We start from the raw sequence: 26,048 nt of genomic DNA, 5'->3' as shown, positions 1-26,048 counted from the left end.
CATAGGATAACATTGGGATCACTTTAATGCACTTTAATCACTTTAATGCATTCGTCACGTGTAATTCCCAATTGCAAAGAGATAGGCTAATTTCTAAGAGGTCTGTGTCCACAGAGAGTTCACTGTATCCACCCTGTAATCTCTCTCCACTTTCCAATGCCCCAGAAGACTAATATTTATGGTACAGGCAAATCTTGTGGGCTGCATGAGTGCTTTAACCACACTTTGTACCTCTGTGAGATACTTTTTTCCATGCTTTCCCACCCCTGTTGCTTACTCCCCCAGTCCCACGAGGGCTACCTGTGTTCTGCCACCCCTCAAGATACCTGGAGGGCAAAATGAATCGCACTGAAGACTTTCCGCATCTGTGCTCTTCCAGAACCCTAGGGCCCATGAAGGGCTTCCCTCAGCCATTCATTTCCTGTCCTTTAGGTTCTGCTCTCTTGCAGAATGTAATTTCATTCAATTTAATGCAAATATTGATCACTGAAAAGTTAAACAATATTCTAAAATAAAATCATGGAGCCATATTGGAAGTTTTTATTTTTAATACATTTCATTTCATCTTAAGGTTTCCATTTGTATGTTTCATTTTAGGATGGGGTTTTGCATTTATCAAAATGGCTGCTAATGGGAAATAGTCTTGACCATTTTCTATCTTGGAAAACTAGTCCCCTGAGTTAGTAAGGAGCAGGTTTTTCGATGGTGTTTGTGCATGCACAGCCAGGTCAGTAAGGCACGGTTTTCAGGATCCACACAGACCGTTCTCTTCTTAAAATGCAACCTGTTGGTGGAACGAAGTAAGATGGTGAAACAAAAGGCAAAAAACACAAGCTCTTCATTTTATTATGATTGTACTCTTTAAGCAGTTGGAGATTTACTCAATATCAGACCTCTCCCCTACTTCTGCATAACCTAAGACATAAAAATGCTATTGAGAGGTATAGAGCAAGGAACCTTTTATGGCATTTCAGGTGACACCCTACTAACTCCATCTTTCTTTTGACTTCCTTATTCCTTTTCCTGTTCTTTACCCTTTCCATCCCCGTTGACCACCCGACAAACACTCTCCCGTTTTCAACTTCCATGTATTTCTACTAAACTCCTACTCAGAAGAAAAAGTTAGACCTATGGGCCAAGAAGAATTCATGAGGCACCAACCCAAGAAAATATCAAATGTAAGATTGATTGAATTTTCTGAGATATTGTTAAGAAATGTTTGTATGTTGAAGAACCTGTTTATGATAAAACCACAAGATTGAGTGCTCTCCCTAGTGACTGGTTTATAATGCAGTACATTTAAGAAGTCTGGACACTTTTGCCTGGGGAGAGTTGGAAGGAGAGGTGATGTAAAAAATACCCTTTTACAAGAAATAAATGTAAGTTATAAGCATTGCAGCTACATCTGTGATGTCATTGGGAGATGTCAACTAAAGCTGAGTGTTGCCTAGATATCGGTGAAGTGATAAGTGGCGTTCTTAAGAATATCTCCGAGAGGACGAAGATTGGCGGTCCTGGAATAGAACTCTGGGGGACTCTGTAAGGGAGAGATGGAGTTAGAGAACAACCTACCTCTTAGTCGTTGAGAATGATTAGTAATTTATTGCACACAAATTTAGAACCCTATTTATAAATTAGTGGTCTCTCAGAATGTGGTTGCTCAGTTATGTATAATCCCGTCAAAAGCCAGTAAAAAATCATATTCAATCAGTGGTCAGGCTTCAATGTGATCAACAATCCTTAACATCATTGATGACTTTCTGAATACCTATTTCAGTGGCACAACAAACTTTGACACAGTTGTTATTGGTGACTGTTTCATCCTCCCCAACCCAGAAGCATGCATAAGAATATACCACACACGGAACTTTGAATCAATGTCATTACTCAGCAGCGTCTTACACAAAACTAATTCATGATATTTCAATAACTGTTAGGACCACACCCTGACACCTCCCATAGAGATTATGTAATGTCCTTCATAAGTCCCCCCTAAGTACGGGGTACTAACTCTTACTGTTCTAAGACACTACAATGGCTCTTTCAGTTTCTTTTTCACAAAGCTCTCAAGACGTTTTGAGGGAGAGGGGGTGCAAGACTGGTCAAAGAATATAAAGTGCATACATATTAGCATATTTGTTTTAAATAAGAGCGACTTAACCTATCTTCATGCAGTTGGTCCATTACAGCAGTAAATGCATATTCACATCTTTTGCTATGCTAGCTGGTTTCGAATCTGAGAAATGAATAGACGGATTGAGTTTGGAAATAATTGTTATAAGATCAGTTTATGATGTATCATTGAAGGAAGACCAATTGTTGGTGAGTTTCTTTACAAGGTGGAAGTGGTATTATTAAAAGATTGACTAAGGGATGAGTCAATATTTTAGAATTCGTTTGATAAACAGAAACTAAATTCCTTGCAAGTATTTTCTGCATTCTCCCCAGTGACCAAATCATTCACAGTTTGATAGATGTGGATTTAGCATTGTAAATATGCTTCTTGTTAGAAATCGGGTTTCTGGTTTACTAGGGTATGTACCTCAGTCAGGCAGAACACACCACCTAGTCAGGGCAAGGCGGTTACACACCAAAGATAACCTCTGCTCACCCCCTGCTAGCTTGACACAGAGAAATCAGGCTTATCCCAAGAGGCAATGTGCAGAGCATTTGTGCAGCACACCCACACTAGTGACACAATAAATACACCACAAAACAGACTCCACCCAATGTTATAAAAAAATATAAAACATATTGTACATGAACCATAGACCAAAATATCATAAAACACTGATTAGCTTGCAAACTAGGCAACTGTCAAACATCACAATGAGTGCAATAAAAGAAAAATGTCTATTTTGCACGTCATCAAAATACCAATACTGTGCATATTATGCAGTAATCTGATATAGTACTCATTACCTTGGTTATACACCAGAATCAGGATGTCAGACATTATGACCTCAGCCAGATAATGCAGCAGGTAGGTCATATCAGAATGCTTACCAATCACCATATATTACAAATACTGGGCACATTATGTAAATTGTACAGATGTATTTGTTTTCCTGACTGTGTACGTATCCAAACAATGTTCATGATAGCATCATGACAGGTAGCAATGAAGCAGATGAATCATCACAATGTGCAGCACAAATTCTCCGATTTCTCCCCGAGTACCTGGTTCACTAGGAATGCCTAGGGTGCAGCGCACCCGTCCTCCTCCCACGTTTTATAAGGTTTTCTGGTACCAAAATGCAGTGCACAGAGATGCCCATGCTCATATTAGGGGTGATATGGAAGTTTGGCCGGAAGTCATGGGCTGTAGGCACACCTGGTTGCCTCGTTTAAGCATTGCGGTAATCTTCGTGGAGTTCCCCGGGGTGCTCCTGCGGCTCTCTTCCTAGAGTTACAGTACAGTCACCCCCGACAAGCAAGGCCCCAGGGCCTTGCCCAAGGTAAGGAGAGAATGGGGGGGTGCCCACACGTATGGTAGGGTATTGCGGGGAGCCCCTCCTAAGGCCCTCAGATTCTGGTTACAGCAGGAGCGCGGCCTGCATGTGCACAGCACAGAGGTGATGTAATGCAACTGTCGGCTGCCGGTCCCTGTGAAGAGTTTCCCTACCAGCTGCTGATGGGCGGTCACTGGGGAGATCCAGGTGACATCAATTCTTACCTGAAATGCATGCTGCTCAACTGCAGATCTGCTGTTAGTCAAGCACCAGACATCACCAACCTCATCCTTACAGATGAGCCCAACCTCTTAATCAACTGAAATAAGACTAAATGATTTTTCCGCACCTATGCTGGATTTACTAGTCCCATCCTTAGAGACGACCTCACCGGATTAGATAGAGCAAATAGACTAGTTGGTGGGGTCGCACGCATTTACTGTAGCAATCTCTTAGTGAAGCAGTCACAGACCATTGCTCTATCCTCTTGTGAATACTTATGCATTGATATTGCAAGGAACAACAGACCACTTTGCAAATTTCATGTATCTACCATCCACCTAGAAACAATCTCCCATTCATTGAACCAAACATGGAAATCATCTCAACCAATGCTGGGCATCATGCCACCCAGATTCTCCTTAGAGACTCAACCTACATTGGACTGACCCGAATGACCCACCAGTGAACAGCCTTAAAAGCTTCCTAGCTGACCTTGACCTGACCCGAGTCTATGGCAGTACTACACACAACAACGGTGGAACCTAATCATTGGGAATGTGGACAATATCCAACTTGAATCTATCGCCCCTTGTGACTGGACAGACCACCACTGCATCACCTTCGTAATCATAGATGCTATGAGTGCAAAAGATGTTCAACTGAAGAAACCCAAACAATGGAAAAGGAACATGTAGAACATAAACTTAAATGAACTGACAACCCTCAGCAACAACATCCTGACCTGTCTGGTGGACATGCTAGATGTCCAAACCCTTACAGATCACTACAGTAATTCCATGATGTACATTCTAGATTCAACTGCACCCCTACAACTCCACCAAAGATTCTAAACCATAGTTCAGTGGCAGCCTAAACGAAGAAAGACGTAAGCTGAGACTAGCTCAACGGTCTTGGAGATTCTCTCCATCCCTCGAACACTTCAAATGCTTAAGATCGATGAGGAACACCTATAACAAACACATATGAAGTTCAAAATGGGATTTCTGTAGAACTCTTCTTGATCAAGCCAGAAATCAATAAAAAATATTGGTTGATCTTGTCAAACTGGAATCAATTAACCAACCGAAAGCCTTCTATAATTGAGTCCGGTCCACTTCCAAAGTGCAAAGGAACTTGCCTCCTTCTTCCTGGGAAAGACAGAAATAATTGAGAATGATTTGCTGACAGCAAGCGAGCACCTGCCGGTAATACTGCATATCAGCCTCCCTCCTCCACGGATAGCTGAGCCCCCAGTCCTCCCCGGGAACACCCCCAGAAACAACGCTTCTTGGAACACATTCATAACCTTCGATGAATGTGACATTCACAAAATTCTAACAGCTCTGAAACCCTCAAACCACTTGAATGACCAGTTACCATTGCATATCTTCAGGGAGATTCAAGCTTCTGTAGCAAAATAATGAGTGCCTCACTACTTCAAGACGCTATCCGGACTGCCTAAAAGCTGAGCTGGTAACCCCTATTTTGAAAAAAGGCATAGCAGATCGCTGAGAGCTAAACAACTTCTGCCCTATCTCAAACATGCCGACTTTGTCAAAACTCCTTGAAAAATGTGTCCCGGTCCAATTCTGCTATAACATAGAACAATTCCAACTTCTAGACCAATTCCAATCTGGCTTCCACCAAGGCCGCAGCACTGAATAGTCTCTCAAGCACATAGTGAACGATGTGCTAAAAATGCTTGATCAGAATGAATCCTGCCTTCTAATCCTCCTAGATCTATTGTTAGCTTTGATATGGTTAAACATGACAGCCTGCTAAACTTACTGAAAAGTAGGATGGGGCTATCGGGGGCCTTCCTAAACTGGTTCACCTTGTACCGCCTCAACAGAACCCAAAGAATCAAGGTTAACCAGTCCCTGTCCAATGAATGCTTCACCGGTTATGTTAGGGGTCCCAAAGGGGTCCTCTCTTCAACCTATTCATGGAACCTCTAGCTAAAATTCTGAAATTATCCAACACTCATTGTCACATGTATGCCGATGACACCCAACTGTACTTGAAAGTCTCCTCCACTGATGATTTTAGGTCCCTCAACACAACTCCACAAATAACCCAAAACTGGCTGACCCACAACTATCTCAAACTGAATGCCCTCTAGACGACATTCCTCCTAATCATCCCACAAAAAACTTTCTCCCAAGATCTTATTATGGATGACGCATGTAACTGCTCTGAACTGCTCACCACGCATTGTAGACTCCATGAGATCTCTGGAAATAACATTTGCATTGAACCTGAACATGCAGGAGTGCATAAATATCGCCACTTAAGAAGCGAACTAGCAAATGAACATCTTAAGGAAATTGAAACCCCTTCCTCCCTGTTAATGACTTCAAGGTATCAGTTCAAGCCCTAGTTATTCCCAGGCGGCACTATGGAAGTGCAACCATATGTGGGCTGCCTAGATCCGAGTTGGCCCCTCTAAGGGCCTCTCCAAACTCTGCTGCTAGGCTCATCACAGGATCAAAAAGAAACAAACAGATCACTCCGGACCTAAAATCCCTAAACTGGCTCCCTTATGAGGCAAGGATACAGTCAAAAATTGCCTGCATAACACATAAAGCCATACACTACAACACCCCAAGGTACTTGGCACAGAACTTAGAGTTATCCGGTGAATGCAGATGCCTCAGAAGCACCTGCACTTTGTTGCTGAAACCACTGAAGTTCCATAAAAAGAAAACTTGCAACAAAGCCTTCTCGGGTATTGTCCTGAGAATTTGGAACTCCTACCACCTGAAATCAGACTGATCACCTCAACTGCATCATTCAAAAAATAAGTGAAATTATTACTTATGAACACATTTCTGCTCTATGCTACACGGTATGTCTCATTGTCTACACCCCTGATTATTTTTCGATTGTTGGACCTTGTCTAGTGTCTCGTCAGCTTGGTCCCTTGAGATATCTTTCCTCAATTTGTGCCCCACTTCACTATGGGCCAGATGTAGCAAAAAAAAATTTTGCGACTTGCAAATTGCGAGTCATACCGACTCACAAATTGCAACTCGCAAAATCGTATGCAGAAAGGTGTCTCAGACACCTTCTGCGACTCGCTATGGGGTCGCAAAGACCCACCTCATGAATATTAATGAGGTGGGTCGCAAATTGTGACCCCATAGCGATTCCCTGCACTCACAGGGATGGTGGCCTGCTGTAGTCAGCAGACCTCCATGTCTGTGACTGCTTTTTTAAATAAAGCAGTTTTTTTTTTTATTGCAGCCTGTTTTCCTTAAAGGAAAACGAGTTGCAATTCAAAAAAATAATGAAACCATTTGGTTTCATTTTTCAGCGACATTCACAAATGGGAAGGGGTCCCCTGGGGGACTTCAAGTGGGTGGTAACTGCAAGTTGGTTTGCGACCGCTTTCGCGGTCACAAAGCAACTCAGCATGGTGATGCGGTCGCAAATAGGAAGGGAACACGCCTTCCCATTTGCGAGTCGGATTCACATTTTGCGAATCGGTAATGACTCGCAAAATGTGAATCTGCATTGCGATGGCCGTTTTGCATGTCGCAAACTGCGTTTTTCGCAGTTTGCGACATGCAAACCGGTTGCTACATCTTGCCCTATGTACCTCTCTTGATTGTGTTGTTATTTGCTTTTCTGTTTTTTCCTTCCGATCATCTGTAAAGATCTCTGATACCCTCACGGTTCATGTTCGCGCTATATAAACTTTATAAATAAAAATAAAAAAAATAGAATAAACCAATCTATCAACATGACGTGTGTAGGTTTCAAACAGAATTGAAACTGATCATTCTTGATGAGGAAAGAGAAAGGAAGAGGGAATATGAATGGGGAAGTGAGGGACATTGAGGCTTTGAGGCTCACTCAGCTTTTGTTGTGGTGCTATCATTTTCTTACTCATAGTTAATGTCTTTACTTTGATAAATATCACTTTTTTCTCGTATACATATACCTAAGAGAAATGCATGCCACTTTCAAATACAGACATGCAATGTAGGTAGGTTTATTAGATAACCCTATGTTACTGGAACAGATGTTTACTGGAGCTAATGTTTTTCAGTCCTGTGCTTTTAAATAATAAGTAGTATTTTCTGAGAGTTGTGTCTTGGAAGATGTAGTCTTCTTTGGATGCACGGGGTCAAATCAATTAACATATCCAGTGTGAAGAGTTCCGTTCACGTGGAAGGGGCCGCAAGGAGCAAGCACAGAGTCATGGATGGTCGAGGGTGTAGCGCAAAGAGCAAGCCAGGCATCACAGACAGTCGTTGCTCTACCGTGAAGATCCTGTTGGACATTGGCAGTCACCGTAGACTGTCAACACTGTAGCGCAAAGTGCAGATCACACACTGCTGGCCACTGCTGGCGGTGGAGCAAACAGGCCTGTTTGTGGCTGCAAAGAGCCCATAACCTCAGGATTTCTCCTTTTCATTGGAGAGGAGCTCAACGGATGCCACACTAAGGGTCCAGGACCTGAAGGACTCTTCATAGGGGCCAGAAACTCCCTCCATCAGAGGACAGCAGGTCCAGTTGCAGGTCCAGACAGCAGGTTAGTTGGACAGTTGCAGGGAGCCTCTGGAGCGTGTTATGCCCCTGTATCTCAGAACAGGAGGTCATTCAGTTGACCCTTCAGCCTGGGATGAAGGGTGCAGGTCCAGTCTTCCTTCGTAGCAAGCAGGACAGCAGGCACCAGGGCAGGAGAGTAACAGGGCAGTAGAGTGGCAAGCCTTCTTGCAGCAAAGCAGCACAGCAGACCTTCTGTAGTATCCACAGGTCCAGGAGTGTACTGAAAAGTTGGGTGTGAGAGTCAAATATTTATACCTGGTTCCCACTTTGCAAGGGGGATGTTTCAAAAGAATTCCATTTGAAGTCCCTGCGGTTTCCCCCCTCCCCTGCCTCCAAGCCGGCTGCATGAATAATGCAGTGGTGACAAATCCTTTGTGTGAAGGCAGGGCAGAACATATTCATTTGCAAGTGGGGCTGTGAGTAGCTCCCCCCTCCATCATGCCAGCAGATGGCCCATTCAGGCACACCTACTGTCTCTATTGTGTGGCTCTCTGGGAGAACAACTACACTCAGCCATGTGACCCAGGAACAGGCTGCAGGCATCAAATGGCATCAACATGCCAACTTTCTAAAAGTGGCATTTTCAACTTTACCATTAAAGAGTTTTTGAATTATAATTCTTTGGGCATAATACTCAACATTCCTACCTCCTTCCACCTGAAAGTTATCACTTATTAAATGTCATAAGTTAACCCAATGTTATCCTATTGGACAGTAGTGAAAAATTAATTTCACAGTTTTTCTGTACCAAGACATGTAAAACACAAAAATACATGTTCAACTTTTTAAATACACTGCACCTGCCCTCTGGACTGTTTAGGGCCTACCTTCGGGGTGGCTTACATGTATTATAAAGAGGGGTTTGCGCTTGCAAGAAGTTTATCTTGCCAGGTCAAAATGGCAGAGTAAAACTGCTCATACAGGCTGCAATGGCATGCCTGAGATATGCTGAAAGGGCTATTTAAGTAGGTGGTAAAATTAGTGATGCAGGCCCACTAGTGGAATTTAATTTACATGGGGTGTCACTGTACTAGGGACTTATAAATACATTAAATATTCCAATTGGGTGTAAGCCAATTTTATCATGTTTAACAGAGAGAGCACAATCACTGTAGTATTGGTTATCAGTGGTAAAGTGTGTAGAATCCTAAAAGCCAACACAAACGGGTTCAGAAAACAGGGGGATGGAGAAAAAAAGTTTGGGAATGAGTCTATAGAAACAGCCATGTCCACTTTGAACCCCCTCTAGCCAAAAGCCATAATGAACTAACCCATACCTTGATGGGCTTACCTACTTAGGCGATAGAACATGGAAGAAGGCCCTGTTAGGCAGTGGCAGTTGTCAGGTCTACGCCCTTCTGAGCTCAGCTGCATCCCTCTGTCTACACTCTACTGATCCACTGAACTGATCCATGGGGGGGAGGTTCTCTTCACTTGTGGACTCCATTTGTGCAGCACCTAACCTTAACTTGCTCACAGATGTATCTCAGTAGGCAGACAGTACCACCAAGGACAAGAAAGTGATGTAGACCATTCCAGCCCTTGAATCAGACTTCTGTCCCCAACCCAAGGAAACGCGGCCCTTATGGACAGTAACCAGCAAAGGCCACTGACACCTATCAATGTCAAGAGCCAGTCTCCAGGCCATCAAGGGTCCTCTGGCCTCTGAGGTTTCTCAGAGTAGGGGGCAACTCGCCTGGGTGCTAGACAGCCTTCTCTACTGTTCTTCCCACCAGTCCAGGGTTGGGAGCCAGGGGTGGGAGGAAGCCTGAGACTGGCCACTCAGGGTCTGTACCCTGAAGTTAAACAGGAGCCTGGTGAGCCAGGACTACCAGAGGGGAACCACCATCCCCTCAAGGGTGACACACTCTGTCGGTCTCATGCAGGGGTCTGGCTTTGGCCGGTCTCCAGCCCTCTGTCTGTGTGACAGCACAGGGAGCACCTCAAGATTTTAAGTAGACTGCCTAGAGTCAAACCTGGGGTGCTGTCTTCTCAGAGCTGGTAACCACTGTTCCACTGTTACCCGCTGCTGACTGTTTCCACCTCCTGCTTCTCCATCTGGGTCTCTGTACTTTTCCTTTGGGAGTGGTATCCCAAGAAAACTGAACTTTCAGGGCACCTTGGAAGGTCTCCTGTCCCAAATCTACACCAGGTACAACTCATTCACCACCAGGTGCAACTCATTCACACAGGGTGCATCTGAGGCTATGACCCTCCACTTGGTCAACTCCCCATGCCACTCCAGGGACACCAGGGCCATGAGCTACCTTACACACCAGTGTGCTGCTCTGGGGAAGCAACCTTTACACTCCCATAGTTCAAACTGAACAGCTCTCATATAACCCCTTGTCTGTCAAGTCCAGGGTCTCCTTTTCACTTTGGTGGAGAGTCAGATCCAACAGATCAATGCTCTGTACTTGTGAGATTATGTCTGTTCTTCTGTGGGTCCTTTAGTGCATGTTCTCCATCACCTACATCTTTCTGCTCCCCATCTCCTGCCTTTGTGGGGTTGGTCCTTCTTCAATTGTGAGTTCTCATGCTTTGCCAAACATTCTGCACCCTCAGCTGCTGTGTTGCAGAGGAGGATTTCCCTATTGTAAAGCACCTTGAGCTTTGCCGGAGACAGTAGTGTATATTTGATGCAGATGGTATTTGGTTTTCTTTTCTTTTCCAATAGAAACTTCATTAATTTTGTTCAGCTATGGTGTAGTTGGGAAACATGTATACTGTGGTGTCCTCATATGCTATTGGGATCAGGCATCTTACAGCTTGTAATATGGCACCTCTTTTCCAGTAACTGAGTAGCTTTACTATTATTTGTCATAGTCGAACCCCTGGTTAAAAAGGAGTCCCTGGGGCCTCGTTTGCTGTCTCCAATACAAAGGACTATGACAGCCCTTAAGTCAGTGATCTTCAAATTCTTTAAATGCTCTGCTTCCTCCGATAGCACAAATGAATTCCCTGGGCCCCACAGAATAAAAGCATATTTTTTCATCATTATTCTATAAAGTTGACAGCTCTAAACTAATTAAAAAATGTCACCTTTTACTTATGTTCAGTTATCCCTTTTAGAATTGCAATCACATACATGATTGCCAACCTGCTAAGTGCTGCCTAGTCTTCCTAAAGTATAAAAGTATCCAGTGAGTGAGCCTTTGTCAAAATAGGGAAGAACAAGGGATTTTAAGGATTGTCTGGAGTTCCTTCTCCTTCAACTCCTACCCCAGGATTTATTGACAAAAGATGTCACTGATGGCCCATTTCAGCGTGGCTCACTGCCATTCTGTTTTTTCACAAAAAACAAAGTATAGTTATCAGTGAGATGCTTGTCTTGGCCATTTTCTGGCGCTCCCCAACCCTCCAATTAATTGAAGCTCTCCTAGGGTCTCCCCTGGAGGCCCACCCCTAAAGTTACACATTTCTTCCTTACAAGGCTACTAATGTTGAGTGCCAGTATTCAAGAATAGTTACATGGGTGGTCCTTTGCTTTTTCTGACATGCACACTTATGTAAGTTACTCCTTCTCGCTCTACGGGACGCATCTTCAGTCCTGTTCTTGATGTAGCGTACTCAATCTTGGAGTTCTTGTCACTCATTCATCAAGTCAGTTTATTTAGGATCAATCGCAGAGTTGGTGTACTAGTTTGTGGCGTTCTGCTCTTAATAAATTCACATCTATTTCTACAGTGTCTGTCTTAAGGTACATGGCCATCCTCTCTTCTTGGATAGCGTTTATGATCATGTTCAACTTGCCACTGATATCTACTTGCTTGGGGCCATTAAGGCATGCTGGCACATTCAGGCATATGCCCCCTCCATTACATTGTCAGCAACCTTCCAGGGGAAGTGATTAAGTGCTGAGTATTGGCTCAACCCACAAGAATTTCAGTAGCCCCAATGTTCTGTATAAGAGAAATCACTGCAGGTCAGGTGTAGCCACGCCTGTCGCTGCAGCTCAGGTGACTTCGGATACGCAGATTTTGAACAGAGGTGTGGTCTCATTTGCCCTCAGAGTTGTTGGAATCCATTTTTAATCACGCCTGTGTGGGGTTCTATCTAAGGCTGCTTCGAAGCAAACTGAGGAGCAGAACTTTCACAATATTTATCCTGAAAAATCTTGACTGAGGGGGTCATTCCGACTCTGCCGCCTGCCAAAGTAACCCCGTCGGAAGACCGCTCTGCGGTCAACAGACCGCGACGGTCATTCCGACTTTCCCGCTGGGCCGGCGGGCGACCGCCAGAAGGCCGCCCGCCGGCCCAGCGGGAAAGCCCCTTCAACAATGAAGCCGGCTCCGAATGGAGCCGGCGGAGTTGAAGGGGTGCGACGGGTGCAGTGGCACCCGTCGCAATTTTCATTGTCTGCAAAGCAGACACTGAAAATCTTAATGGGGCCCTGTTAGGGGGCCCCTGCACTGCCCATGCCAGTGGCATGGGCAGTGCAGGGGCCCCCAGGGGCCCCACGACACCCATTCCCGCCATCCTGTTCCTGGCGGTAACAACCGCCAGGAACAGGATGGCGGGAAGGGGGTCGGAATCCCCATGGCGGCGCTGCAAGCAGCACCGCCATGGAGGATTCCCTTGGGCAGGGGTAAACCGGCGGAAAACCGCTGGTTGCCCTTTTCTGACCGCGGCTTTACCGCCGCGGTCAGAATTGCCCATGTAGCACCGCCAGCCTGTTGGCGGTGCTACCTCCGGCCTCCACCCTGGCGGTCTATGACCGCCAGGGTCGGAATGAGGCCCTGAGTGTTGAGTGAGAAAAGAACTTGAATACTATGTGGGGAGGCGGCCATATCCAGGCAATTTTTAAAAGCCTTCGCACCTTGTTGGATGCTCCTTCCAGTTCATAGAAAGCATGTTTCGCTACTCATGGGGGAGCAGTGGTTTTCTGTTATAAAGGCCTCAGGCCTCGCCTCTGGCAGCTCAGCTCCCCCATTTTGTGAGTATAGTTTGTACTCTCAGGTGAGTTCTTGGAAGGGGAGCCCCTCATGCTACTATAACATAAGCTCATGCCTTCAGGATCACAGAAGAACATTTCCATGGCAATCATCCTTGCCAGCTGTCGGCTGTCGCCCGACTTGAGAAAATCCCACAGTGCACCAGGTCTAAGTAGCTTCCACGTTCAAGGTAGACCGCAGGTACCTAGGCTACCATACCTGAAAATGGCTGCCACCACACCTCACGCCCAGGGGATGCCACAGCGATGCAGTGCTTTGAAGGGGCAAGCCTTGTTCCTTCTAATATGGCCTTGTCTTGTGCCAGCTGGGGACACCCACAGCCCAAAGGCGCTGCACTGCGCGGTCATAGCCAATCTCGTTCCGCAGCACACCTGCAGGCACAGATATTATTGGCACTGTCTTGTGGTCGTCCTTTGAGGTTTGTTGGATGCTTCCTTGCAGGATGGCATCCTTCACAGAAGCTGGTGCAATACACATCAATACGCCATCTCGGCTTGCCACACCCCTGGGTTTGGCCCAAATTATTTACTGCTCTCTGACCATTGGAATAGAGAATGCTTGGTAGCAGGTAGCAGTGAAGCAGGTTTAGATATTATTAAGAAATATGGCTATATCTGAGAATTAATTGGGCTTCATCATTCTGAAATCCCTTGAGTCTGATGATGGCATATTTTGGGTAAGATTACTCGTCCCAAGAAGTAATTATTGGCTCACACAATCTTTCTCAGGATGTAGCATTCATTTATGGTCGTGGAGACAGGTCTACAGATATTTGGTCCTCACAGCTACATGTTACTTCCACTCTTACAGCTTGTGGATGCCCCAATTGCCCTGAGCATCTTTTATGTTTAAAGCACAATAATATGCTTAAACTTACACAACAGCTTTAATGTTGCAGACACCATCTTTATTTTGAACTGTAACGTCTCGCACACGCTTCAGAATATGATGACGGAATGTTTTTGCCAACTCAGTACAACAGGGTGGGGGTCTTCCTGGCATTCCTGAAAGAATACAAATTGTGTGATGAATAGAAAAAGTCGAACAAAAGCTGTGCAGAGAAAACAATTACATTTGGGTTTCTATGTAAATATTTGTCAAAACCATCATTAATGAAAAACAACTGCAAATCTGATGATATCAATTTTAAAGAACACACAAAATGAGTTGCCATTGACTCATGGATATTTTAGTAGACGCTCCTAGAAATACCCTTTACGCTTTTGAAGTAATGTAAGAAGTTCCAGAACTCTTACCAAAATCGGTCCTTGTGCTATGGATGGTGGAGGAAGGAGTTGTTACTGGAGTTGTGCTAAGGTTTTTTTTCTTATGTGTAAATTTTGGGTGACAAATTATTTGTGTGAATTAGTGATTTTAATAATAATGCATGTGGTTGGAACCAATGAACTAAAGAAGATGCGCTTGAAATTACTTCATTATAATGCTAAGTAGGTAAAGTAATCAATATTTGTAGAGCGTTGTGTTCACCTTGTAGATATCTTGGCGCTAAGATAGAAGTAGGATTGATAATAGAGGATAGTTAGGCCACACTTTTGTGCAAGACTCCATTTTATGAGAATGAGTGACGTTTTTGGTGTGCTGCTCATCCTGCCTCCCCACCCCCCATGAAAGACTCACTGAGACTCTTTCCTCTTCACAGTTTCTGCAGAGCACTGAATGCAGGCACATACATACTGATTATCTTTAGGAAGCCTGTATTGCGAATCAAACTTTCCACCATGTTTTCAAGATCATTTAAAAAAAAAATCCACTGAAAGTTCCAATGTAAGTCTGCAGAAGAACATAATTCTATGACCTTCTATTAGAGAAATGTTTAATATCTGAATTATACATCTCCAGAGTGCAGTCGTTGAAAAGGCAAATAGAAGATTGCCTTTTACCTTAAGAAATAGGTTAGTACTAAAAGTTTTAATTATTACCAAGTTGCTTTTGATTTGCCAATATGACCTATACATAATTATGTCATGCAAAGTCTGCCATTTTGCTAATTGAATATGCAAAAGAAAAACATATAAAAAATCCTAGTTTTGAAGGTTAGGTAGGCGACTTCTCATTTTCCTCCTGAGACTTTGTCCGATTATTTTGAGAATTTCCTTGTCTTCCTGAGAATGCTGTCAGTACTCTTTACAAGTTTGACACTTGGAATTTGGGGATATTTAACTGTGTAAATGGGGATATCGGTTCTGGTTTTGTGTTCTCTCTCTGAGCCTTCATGGCAATCTGCCTTTTACTGTACCACTTATATTAAGAATTCTGTAATAAAATCTAAACTTATTTTCGATCTAGAGCTCAGTTATTGAGTGGTCTCAGATCCTATTTGCTGGTTACTGTGCTAAATCAGTAGATTTATTGTCTGGGAGGGTGGTGTCTCTTACTGCTAGATCAACAAGGACAACGGCAACCCATTGCCTAAGGAAACAATCGAAGTGCGTAAATTATTGATGCTCTACTACGTAATTGACAGGTTAAAATACTCTGGAAAAATAAACAGGATGGTGATTGCACGCAGGCAGAAAAACGCATACATGATGCACTGCTGTGAAGGGCAGTGCTTAATTTGAGCCTGTGATTTCCGGTGCGGGGCTTCGGCACTTATTTTTGAGGGCCAACACTTATTTTTCTGCCTCAAGCATTTACTGCACGTAAAAGACACGTATCGGAAAGATGGAGGAAGAGTAAAGCGAAAAAACGCCACAAAGGGATAAAGCAAAAAGCTGCAAGAGTGAGCTAAAGGGGCAGGGAGTGGCTATAAATGGATAAAAGAGACCCGAGATGGCTTCAGGATTATGCTGCCTCAGTATTCTGTGCTCGCACAATTAAATGCAGCAGCCACGTATTTCAGAGGACAGGTTTGGGCACAGGCACATTTTTATTTACAAATTAAGGCCCATAGTGTGCGAGTTAGTTACTTGAGGTAACTCTAACTATAACTGGTGAATTTCTATGGTTTTGTATGTTTAAAATGTGAGCCTAACTATAATGTCCCTGTAACATTTTTACATATATATATATATATATATATATATATATATATATATATATATATATATATATATATATAAAAATATATATATATGTAGATATATAGATATATATGTATATATATTTATATATATATATATGTACAGATTTATTATCCTTAACTCTACAGGGCACTTATGCAATATATATATCGAGTCTGTCATGACTGAATGACAAGACTCCCCACAAGCAGTGGGGACACTCCTCACTCCTGACGAAGGTCTGCCCTAATAGCTTATAATGCTAATCACAATACCTGTAAGTCATAGGAAACAATGAGTGGTCAGTTAAATGCACAATATATGTATGGTAAAGGTTCACATGTGCCATTATTCTAATAACTAACACTCCGACGGAAGAGCTGTGAGAAAGGCTGTGTGACTGGTGTAGGATGGAACCAGCCTCTGCACGACTCCTGATTTTTAGAGACTTGATAGGTTCTGTGACAAGCAAAAAAACACCTTCAGATGTTGCGATCTGTAAATCGTTCACAACGGAAAAACAATAAACACAGCAGGTAACAAAAAATGTGTTTTACAAAGGAGGCTGCAGTGGCAGTCCTGTGTAAGAATTGTCTGAGCTCCCTATGGGTGGCAAAAGAAATGCTGCAGCCCATAGGGATCTCCTGGAACCCCAATACCCTGGGTACCAAGGTACCATATACCAGGGAATTGTAAGGGTGTTCCAGTGTGCCGATCAGAATTGGTATAATTAGTCACTAGCCTGCAGTGACAATTTTAAACCAGAGAGAGCATAAACAATGAGGTTCTGGTTTGCAGACCCTCAGTGATACAGTTAGGCACCACACAGGGAACACATATAGGCCACAAACGTATGAGCACTGGGGTCCTGGCTAGCAGGATCCCAATAACACATATCAAACACACTGACAAAATAGGGTTTCCACTATGAGCACTGGGGCCCTGGCTAGCAGGATCCCAGTGAGACAGTAAAAACACCCTTACATATACTCACAAACAGGCCAAAAGTGTGGGTAACAAGGCTAGAAAGAGGCTACCTTCCTACACACACACCCCCAAACGAAGGACAATAAGGCTAACCTTGGCCAGTTGAGTCTTTATTGTCTAAGTGGTGATAAGTGGGGAGTAGCTCTGCAATAGATTGGTTACTCCCTTTATCATCCACTATATGGTTACCTCCCTGTGGGGATGTGAACCACCCTTTTTGAATTCTTTTAGCTAGCCAACAATGTGAAGTTATATTCTCAGAGTACCTATTAGTATGTTTATGTTTAGAGCAGTGGGAACTGGACCTATATCAAGTGATGAGAATGCCAGACAGGGATGCTGTCTCAATAAAGCCATAGCTGGGTAAAAACCGTGTCCATATGGCTGGAAGAGAGAACAGGGATGCTGTTTCTCTTGTGTTGGAGCAGGGATGCTGTCCTATGAGCTCCACTCTAGGACAGGGTTGCTGTCCTAAGTGTTGTGAGGCAGTGCAGGGTTGCTGCACTAAAGTTTCTCTGGGAGGGTTGGAGGGATGCTCCATGTTAACTAAAGTGGTGACACTTGTTCTCACCAATATTAGTTATCCCACAGAGAGGTACTTCCACCTCAGGGAGTACAGCTGTGCTAGCTGATGGTTCTCTTGGTACAGGTTCCACCCCAGGAGAGGTTTTTCCCACCACAGGAATGGTATCCTGAATGGCAGGGTGGGCAGGGAATACTTTGATCCCTTTTTACCTGTTGTTGGAGAAGGATCCTGAATTTTCAGGCCTTTTTTCTCTCCTTTGCTTTTACATTTCAGCTGAAATGAGAGGAAGCAATTCCTCAGGGATACCCAGCATGGCTGCATGGGTATTAAACTGTACCTCAGCCCAACCTCTAGGTCATGACCTAAGAGACAGTCTACAGGTAAGCTAGGTGATACTACCACCTGCTTAGGGCCAGTAACTCCACCCCAACTAAACTGAATTATAGCTAAGGGGAGGAACTTAGTGGAGTTATGGACATCAATAATCTTGTATTGTTGTCCAATGATGTGCTGTGCAGGAGACACTAGGTTTACAGTCACCAACGTGATACTGGCACCTGTGTCCCTGTAGGCCTGGGCCTCAACACCATTTATTGAAACTGTCTGCCTGTACCTATCCATTGTAAGGGGACAAGCAGCCAGTGTGGCAAGGCCAATGCCACCAGGTGTGACAGAAACTGTCTTGGGAGTGACTACCCCAGTTTCTATGATGGACCCAAAAGTGAACCCAACTACACCCTTATTTTGACTGCTGCCAGCAGTCCCACCACTATTACCACTATTGCTAGGGGTACTAGAGTTTGATGTATTAGTGGTGGTAGGCTCAGGGGGGTTACCTGGGCAGGACTTATCCCCTGGCCTATGATCTTTATTTTTACACAAGTAGCACCAAGGCTTTTTAATGTGTGTGGGTTGTGAAGAAGAGGAAGAAGTTGATTTATCCCCACCCCCTGAAGAGTGTTTAGGATTTGAAGAAGGATCTTTAGTTTTACCTTTATCCCCATCCTTATCCTGAGATTTCTCGACCATCTTTCTTCTTGCCATCCTTGTCACCATATGTATGAACTTTTCTGTTCACTTTTGTTCTGACCCATTTGTCTGCCTTCTTTCCCAATTCTTGGGGAGGGGTCAGATCTGAGTCTACCAAGTACTGGTGCAACAAATCAGACACACAATTTTTCAAAATATGCTCTCTCAGGATTATATTATACAGGCTTTCATAGTCAGTCACCTTACTGCCATGTAACCAACCCTCTAAGGCCTTCCCTGAACAGTCTACAAAGTCTGTCCAGTCTTGAGAGGACTCTTTTCTGGTGTCTCTGAACTTAATCCTGTATTGTTCAGTGGTTAAGCCAAATCCGTCCAAGAGTGCAACCTTCAAAACTCTGTAATTGTTAGCATCACTTTCTCTGACAGTAAGGAGCCTATCCCTTACTAGTGAAAGATAGCTACAAGATAGCAGCCCACTGCCTTTGAGGGACCAACTGCACCATACAGGCCCTCTCAAGTGCAGCAAACCACTTGTTAATGTCATCCCCCTCCTTGTAAGGGAGACTATCTTATGCAGGTTTCTGGAATCTTGCTCTCTAACAGGATTACTATCACAAACACTGCTGCTGCCACCATGGGGAACTAACCCAACCGCTGCCTTTCCCTTTCCACATCCAGGGATTCCCTGCTTGAGGCCAGCTGCTGCTGTTTAAGCTTCAGCCTGGCCTCTTCCAACCTCAGCTTTCTGAGTTCCCTTTCTATTAAGTTATCTTAAGGGTAGGAGGATTGGGAATTGGGAGACACAGAAGAAATGTGGGAATTGGCAGAGAGAGACCTGTCCCTAACTGGCTAGACTCTAGTAACCTAGCCTTTAGGAGTGAAAGGTGCCCTACTAGTGTGTGACCCCCTCCCACTACCAGTGTCACTACATGGCCTGTTAGCTGACAGGTCTTTGGAAGAACCCTCCCCAGCATCCTCAGGGGACTCCTCTGAGTCTGGCTGGGTACCCCGCTCCTCTACCTCCTGATCCTGGGATGGGCCAGACTAGTTCTGGTCACTTTGTAGGAGAAGGCTAAAGAGAAGATCTTTTGTAGGATTCTTACCAATTGCTAAACCTCTTTCAATGCAGAGACCCCTCAAACGTTTAAAGTTTAGATTCCCTTATGTTGCCTGGACAACTGTGGGAGTAAGCTCTACTGCAGACATGATAGAAAAGGTTTAGGACAGAGAGAGAAAAAAACTTTTTTGTGAACTTTTTAAAGAACAGAGAAAAACTTTTTCAAACTTTTGAAAACTTTTAAATGTTTTCAGAAACTGTTCAGAAACTTTTTAGAAAATTTTAGAGAAGTAAAGTTAAGCTGTTTAGGCTACTGTGCATATTCTGAAGTATTTGGTCTATGTTTTTCTTATGAAAAGCACCAATGACAAAGTGGTAAAGCAGTTACAAGTACTTATCCCACCGCTGCACCACCAATGTAGGAGGCTGGCCTGGCTTATAATGGGTACCTTGTGGTACTTACACCTTGTGCCAGGTCCTGCTATCCCTTATTCGTAGATTAGTAGTGTTCTAGCAGCTTAGGCTGATAGAGGTAACTATAGCAGAGGAGTTTAGGCTGAACTAGGAGACATGCAAAGCTCCTACTATACCACTTATATCATATAGCACTATATCATAAGAAACACAATACTCAGAGTTACTAAAAATAAAGGTACTTTATTCTAGTGACAATATGCCAAAAGTATCTCAGAGGATATACTCCCTTAGGAGATAAGTAAAATACACAAAATATACACACAGACCAAAATCAGGTAAGTAAACAGTTAGAAAAATAGTGCAAACACTACAGAACACAAAAGGATGCAATAGGCCTAGGGGCAACCACAAACCATATACTCTGAAAGTGGAATGCGAACCACAAAGAGACCCCAGGCCTAGTGTAGTGTGTAAAGGGTCACTGGGAGTGTAAGAAAATACTAAGGGTGTCCAAGATACCCCACCCAAGACCCTAAAAAGTTGGAGTAAAGTTACCCTACTACCCCAGAAAGACAGTAAAGTCGTGATAGGGGATTCTGCAAAGACAACAACGGACTGCAAAGCACTGAAGACAGATTCCTGGACCTGAGGACCTGCAAAGGAAGGGGACCAAGTCCAAGAGTCACGCAAGTGTCCAAGGGGGGCAGGAGCCCACTAAACCCCGGATGAAGGTGCAAAAGGGCTGCCTCCGGGTGCAAGAAGCCAAAGATTCTGCAACAATGGGAGGTGCCAGGAACTTCTCCTTTGCTCAGAAGATGTCCCACGGTGTGCTGGAGGATGCAGAGTTGTTTCCACGCAGAAAGACCGCAATCAAGCCTTACTAGCTGCAAGAGTTGCGGTTGAAGAAAAAGGGTGCTGCCCGGGCCCAGGAAGGACCAGGAGGTCGCCACTTGGATGAGGAGACAGAGGGGCGCTCAGCAAAACAGAGAGCCCATGTAGAAGCAGGCAGCACCCGCAGAAGCACTTGAACAGGTGTTCAAGAAATCTGAGCACGGCGGTCGTCTCAGCAACACAAAAGAGGGTCCCACGAAGCTGGAGGCCAACTCAGCGAGTTGAGCAATGCAGGACGGAGTGCTGGGGACCTGGGCGGTGCAGTGCATGAAGGAATCCTTGCAAGAGTGCACAGAAGACCTAGCAGCTGCAGTTTACGCAGTACACAGGATTACTGTCTGGCGTGGGGAGGCAAGGACTTACCTCCACTAAATATGGAAAAAAGGACCACTGGACTGTGGGGGTCACTGGGATCCAGCTCCTGTGTTCTAGGGACCACGCTCGTCGAGATGAGAGTGGACCCAGAGGACTGGTGAAGCAGAAGTTTGGTGCCTGCAGTAGCAGGGGGAAGACTCCATCAACCCACGGGAAATTTCTTTAGGATTTCCAGTGCAGGGTAAAGGCAGACAGCCCTCAGAGCATGCACCACCAGGAAGCAGTCGAGAAAGCCGTCAGGATTAGGCGCTACAATGTCGCTGGTAGTCTTCTTGCTACTTTGTTGCAGTTTTGCAGGCGTCCTGGAGCAGTCAGCGGTCGATCCTTGGCAGAAGTCAAAGAGGGAGATGCAGAGGAACTCTGGTGAGCTCTTTCATTCTTTATCTGAAGAGAAACCCACAGGAGAGACCCTAAATAGCCCTCAGAGGAGGATTGGCTACAGAGAGAGGTAAGCACCTATCAGGAGGGGTCTCTGACGTCACCTACTGGCATTGGCCACTCTGAGGTCTCCATTGTGCCCTCACACCTCTGCATTCAAGATGGCAGAGGTCTGGGACACACTGGAGGAGTTCTGGGCACCTCCCCTGGGGAGGTGCTGGACAGGGGAGTGGTCACTCCCCTCTCCTTTGTCGAGTGTCACACCAGAGCAGGGCTGGGGGGATCCCTGAACCGGTGCAGAATGGCTTATGCAATGAGGGCACCATCTGTGGCCTTCAAAGCATTTCCAGAGGCCAGGAGAGGCTACTCCTCTCAGGCCCTTAACACCTATTTCCAAAGGGAGAGGGTGTAACACCCTCTCTCAGAGGAAATCCTTTGTTCTGCCTTCCTGGGACTGGGCTGCCCAGGCCCCAGGGGGCAGAAACCTGTCTGAGGATTGGCAGCAGCGGTAGCTGCAGAGAAAACCCCAGAGAGCCAGTTTGGCAGTACCCAGGGTCCATGCTGGAGCCCCGGGGATGCATGGGATTGTCCCCCCAATATTCTGGTATTGAGGGACAATTCCATGATCCTAGACATGTTAGATGCCCATGTTCGGAGTTACCATTGTGACCCTACACATAGGTATTGACCTATATGTAGTTCACGCATGTAATGGTGTCCCCGCACTCACAAAGTTCGGGGAAATTGCCCTGAGCGATGTGGGGGCATCTTGGCTAGTGCCAGGGTGCCCTCACACTTAATAACTTTGCACCTAACCTTAACCAAGTGAGGGTTAGACATATAGGTGACTTATAAGTTACTTAGGTGCAGTATAAAATGGCTGTGAAAAACGTGGACGTTATTTCACTCAGGCTGCAGCGGCAGTCCTGTGTAAGAATTGTCTGAGCTCCCTTTGGGTGGAAAAAGAAATGCTGCAGCCCATAGGGATCTCCTGGAACCCCAATACCCTGGGTACCTAGGCACTATATACCCGGGAATGTGTACAGATTTACTATCCTTAACTCTACAGGGCACTTATGCAATATATATATATTGAATCTATCATGACTGAATGACAAGACTCCCCACAAGCAGTGGGGACACTCCTCACTCCTGACGAAGGTCTGCCATAATAGCTTATAATGCTAATCACAATACCTGTAAGTGATAGCAAACAATGAGTGGCCAGTTAAATGCACAATATATGTATGGTAAAGGTTCACATGTACCATTATTCTAATAACTAACACTCCGACGGAAGAGCTGTGAGAAAGGCTGTGAGGCTGGTGGAGGATGGAACCAGCCTCTGCACGACTCCTGTTTTTTAGAGACTTGATAGGGTCTGTGACAAGCAAAAAAACACCTTCAGATGTGGAGATCTGTAAATCGTACACAACGGAAAAACAATAAACATAGCAGGTAACAAAAATGTGGTTTACAATATTTATAAAATGCAAACACTGAGGCCCGTATTTATACTTTTTCAGCGCCGCCTTTCCACCACTTTTTGACGCAAAAGTGGTGCAAACTTACAAAATACAGGCCCGTATTTATACTTTTTTAGCGCCGCATTTGCGCCACTTTGTAATGCAAAAGTGGCGCAAACTTACAAAATAAAATTGTATTTTGTAAATTTGTGCCGCTTTTGCATAAAAAAATAACGCAAATGCGGCGCTAAAAAGGTATAAATATGGGCCACAATTTTGTAAGTTTGCGCCGCTTTTGCGTCACAAAATGACGCAAATGCGGCACTAACAAAGTATAAATATGGGCCTAAGCCTTCATTTTATCAGTGTCAGTAGAAGAAGTTTTCAAATGTATGTCCTCCTGGTTGCAGACACACCTTAGCAGCAGGTACATATCAGTGTGAACTATTAACAATTATAGTAACGTGAGAATTTCAGGACAAAAAGACGCCAGAGGGCTCTCTGTCTGCATGAGGATTCCCGCAAACAAGTCATTTGAAGAAAACTGAGCTAAAACCTGATTGGAAATGCTCCATTTCTAATCAGAAAATGCGCATAACTCCTCGTTCGCACGTGACCTGTGCTCAACATTTACCTTATGAGGACAATACCACAAATTTCCAGCCCTGCAGAGATGGTGCAGGGTAAAAGAATCCGTGCAGTAAAAACAAACAAAATTGCCCAATACACAGAATCAGCCAGTAAATTGAGAAGTTCTTAAATGTGCTCATCTCTCTTTAAAGAACACTACATGACAATGCATTGACCATCAGACACCAGCTTCCTCTGCTATCACTCGTTGACTTCATGCTGGTTTCGGACCGTACAGCTCTCCGCTGTTTCTTGGCTAGGTTTGTGCTATAGAAATACCATATACATACATGCATACTCCTGCGGGCGGAGTTGAAATCCCATACCCCCTCCGCTTTAGCAGAGTGCTGCGGGCGGAGTATCTGAGAGGGCTTACCTTCTAGAGAGGGCAGTATAAGCATCAATGCGCAGAAGAACACAAGAGCCTTCATCATGTCTGCCCGGCACCAGCAACACAATCAAATGCAGATGTAGGGAGCTGAGAGTGCAGAGGACACACACACCTGCCTGGGGTTTACACAACACCACAGTGATCCATTTGTGTCTGAGCCAAAGCTGAAGGACGTCCTCCTCCAAAAGTCTAATGCCTTTGGGGCTCCCTGTACAGGGAAATAGTCGACAAACTAGATGGGGAAGTTTTATAAACACAAACTTTCCTTTCGTTGACATGTGAGCAGCTGCTAGTTCTAGAATTTCCCTTCGCTGTACCTGTACATACCTGTAAATTGGGTGGCGATGACAGGTAAAAGATTCATGTTCCTTTATCACCAACTCAGAAAGAAAGGCAGGGCGAAGAGACTCTGTTCTGGGCTAAAGTATTCTCAGCAAGGACTCATTTTTGTCAATACTCCACAGATACCCCAAGTTGATAACTCTGTCTAGCAAACTGTGTGCACTGATTCACACTTGCAATCCAAATCAGAACATACAAACCACAAATTTAATTGTGCATTGCAGATGGCATTTCTGAGTTTTCAGGCTTGGGTTGTGCCTTGCAAGATTTGCACAGTTTTTAGCTTTGAAATATTTATCAAAATCTGTATAACTCCTAGACCAGTGGTTCCGAACCTGTGGTCCGGGGACCCCTGGGGGTCCGTAAAGCCTCCTCAGGGGGTCCGCCACTGCTTAGAAAATTAAATATTCTTAACAGATTAGGTCCTCAACTTTAAGTAATGACTCAGTTTAGGGGTCCCTGGTTCCCAATAATGATTCAATAGGGGTCCCCGGGTTCCAGTAATGATAAAGTAGGGGTCCACAGAAGTCAAAAGGTTGGGAACCACTGTCCTAGACAAATAAAATCTTTTTTTAGCTCTTTATATGTTTGTGAAAGATTATTTATGTATGTATGCTGTATTTCTATAGTGCGAACCAAGCCAAAAGGCACAGGATTACCACCGCTCGCAACTCCTGAGGAAGCACATACTTGGGGCTAGATTTAATAATAGTGGTACTGCATCCAATCCAATGCAGTGCCACTTTTGTTGCACCCCTTAGCGCCCCCCTCTAACGCCACCATGTGAGCACCGTATCTAAGATACGATGCACCAAGGAGCATTAGGTAACTAGCGTTAACATTTTTGACACTAGTTTGGAGCTTTGCTGGATTAGCGTCAAAAATGTTGACGCTAATCCTGCAAAGCCCATTGAGGCTCATTATGAATAATGGCGTGCCTCCTTTTAACGTCTGCTCCGAGCAGGCGTTAAAAGTGCCGAAAAAAATTATGCAAAGAAATTTCTTTGATTTCTTCGCACAATTTTTTCAGCCCCCCCCCAACGGGGAACTCCCCCTATGCATACATTACACATGGCACATGCATGATGTAGCGCAAAGGGTTACAAATTGGCGTAATGCATGCATTGCGTCACTTTGTAAATCTGGAGTGGCTTTTTTGGCCATGTAAGGCCACATTAGAGTCTAAAAACAGGTGCTAATGTGTCGTTAGATCTGCCCCTTAATTTCTCTGAGTGCTACATTGTGACTAGACGTGCATACACCTCACATTCTCATCGCTCCCACCTCTGTTGTTTAACACTGTGCTTTGGTCTGTGGGTGGGTTCTAACAATGGGAGTTCTATCACAGTTTGTTGGCTATAAAAACATGGATGTGGGAAACTGTTTATG

The 26,048-nt window shown here is 44.6% G+C and overlaps 1 protein-coding gene across 1 annotated transcript; it reads right to left on the bottom strand.

Annotated features, from left to right (window-relative positions):
* Nucleotides 1-530: 530 nt before the first annotated feature.
* Nucleotides 531-24,492, bottom strand: CCL27 (C-C motif chemokine ligand 27). Its single transcript, XM_069213803.1, has 3 exons — nucleotides 24,303-24,492; nucleotides 14,064-14,190; nucleotides 531-784 (listed from the first exon to the last, which is right to left on the bottom strand). Exons 1-3 carry the CDS (start codon nucleotides 24,358-24,360, stop codon nucleotides 655-657), a joined length of 315 nt encoding a protein of 104 aa, XP_069069904.1. The 5' UTR covers nucleotides 24,361-24,492; the 3' UTR covers nucleotides 531-654.
* Nucleotides 24,493-26,048: the final 1,556 nt, after the last annotated feature.

This window comes from Pleurodeles waltl, chromosome 1_1 (genome assembly GCF_031143425.1).
Source record: "Pleurodeles waltl isolate 20211129_DDA chromosome 1_1, aPleWal1.hap1.20221129, whole genome shotgun sequence".
In the NCBI taxonomy this organism is placed as follows: Eukaryota; Metazoa; Chordata; class Amphibia; order Caudata; family Salamandridae; genus Pleurodeles; species Pleurodeles waltl.
The sequence above is the reverse complement of the archived record's forward strand: the minus strand, read 5'-3'. Positions and strand labels throughout refer to the sequence as shown.

Excerpts from the sequence above, each read along its gene's own strand:
- CCL27 (XM_069213803.1), bottom strand. The coding sequence starts at position 24,360 with ATGATGAAGGCTCTTGTGTTCTTCTGCGCATTGATGCTTATACTGCCC. Across the intron at positions 14,191-24,302 it reads TATACTGCCCTCTCTAGAAG|GAATGCCAGGAAGACCCCCA; the intron begins GTAAGCCCTCTC and ends GTATTCTTTCAG. Across the intron at positions 785-14,063 it reads TGCAACATTAAAGCTGTTGT|GTTGCATTTTAAGAAGAGAA; the intron begins GTAAGTTTAAGC and ends TTCCACCAACAG.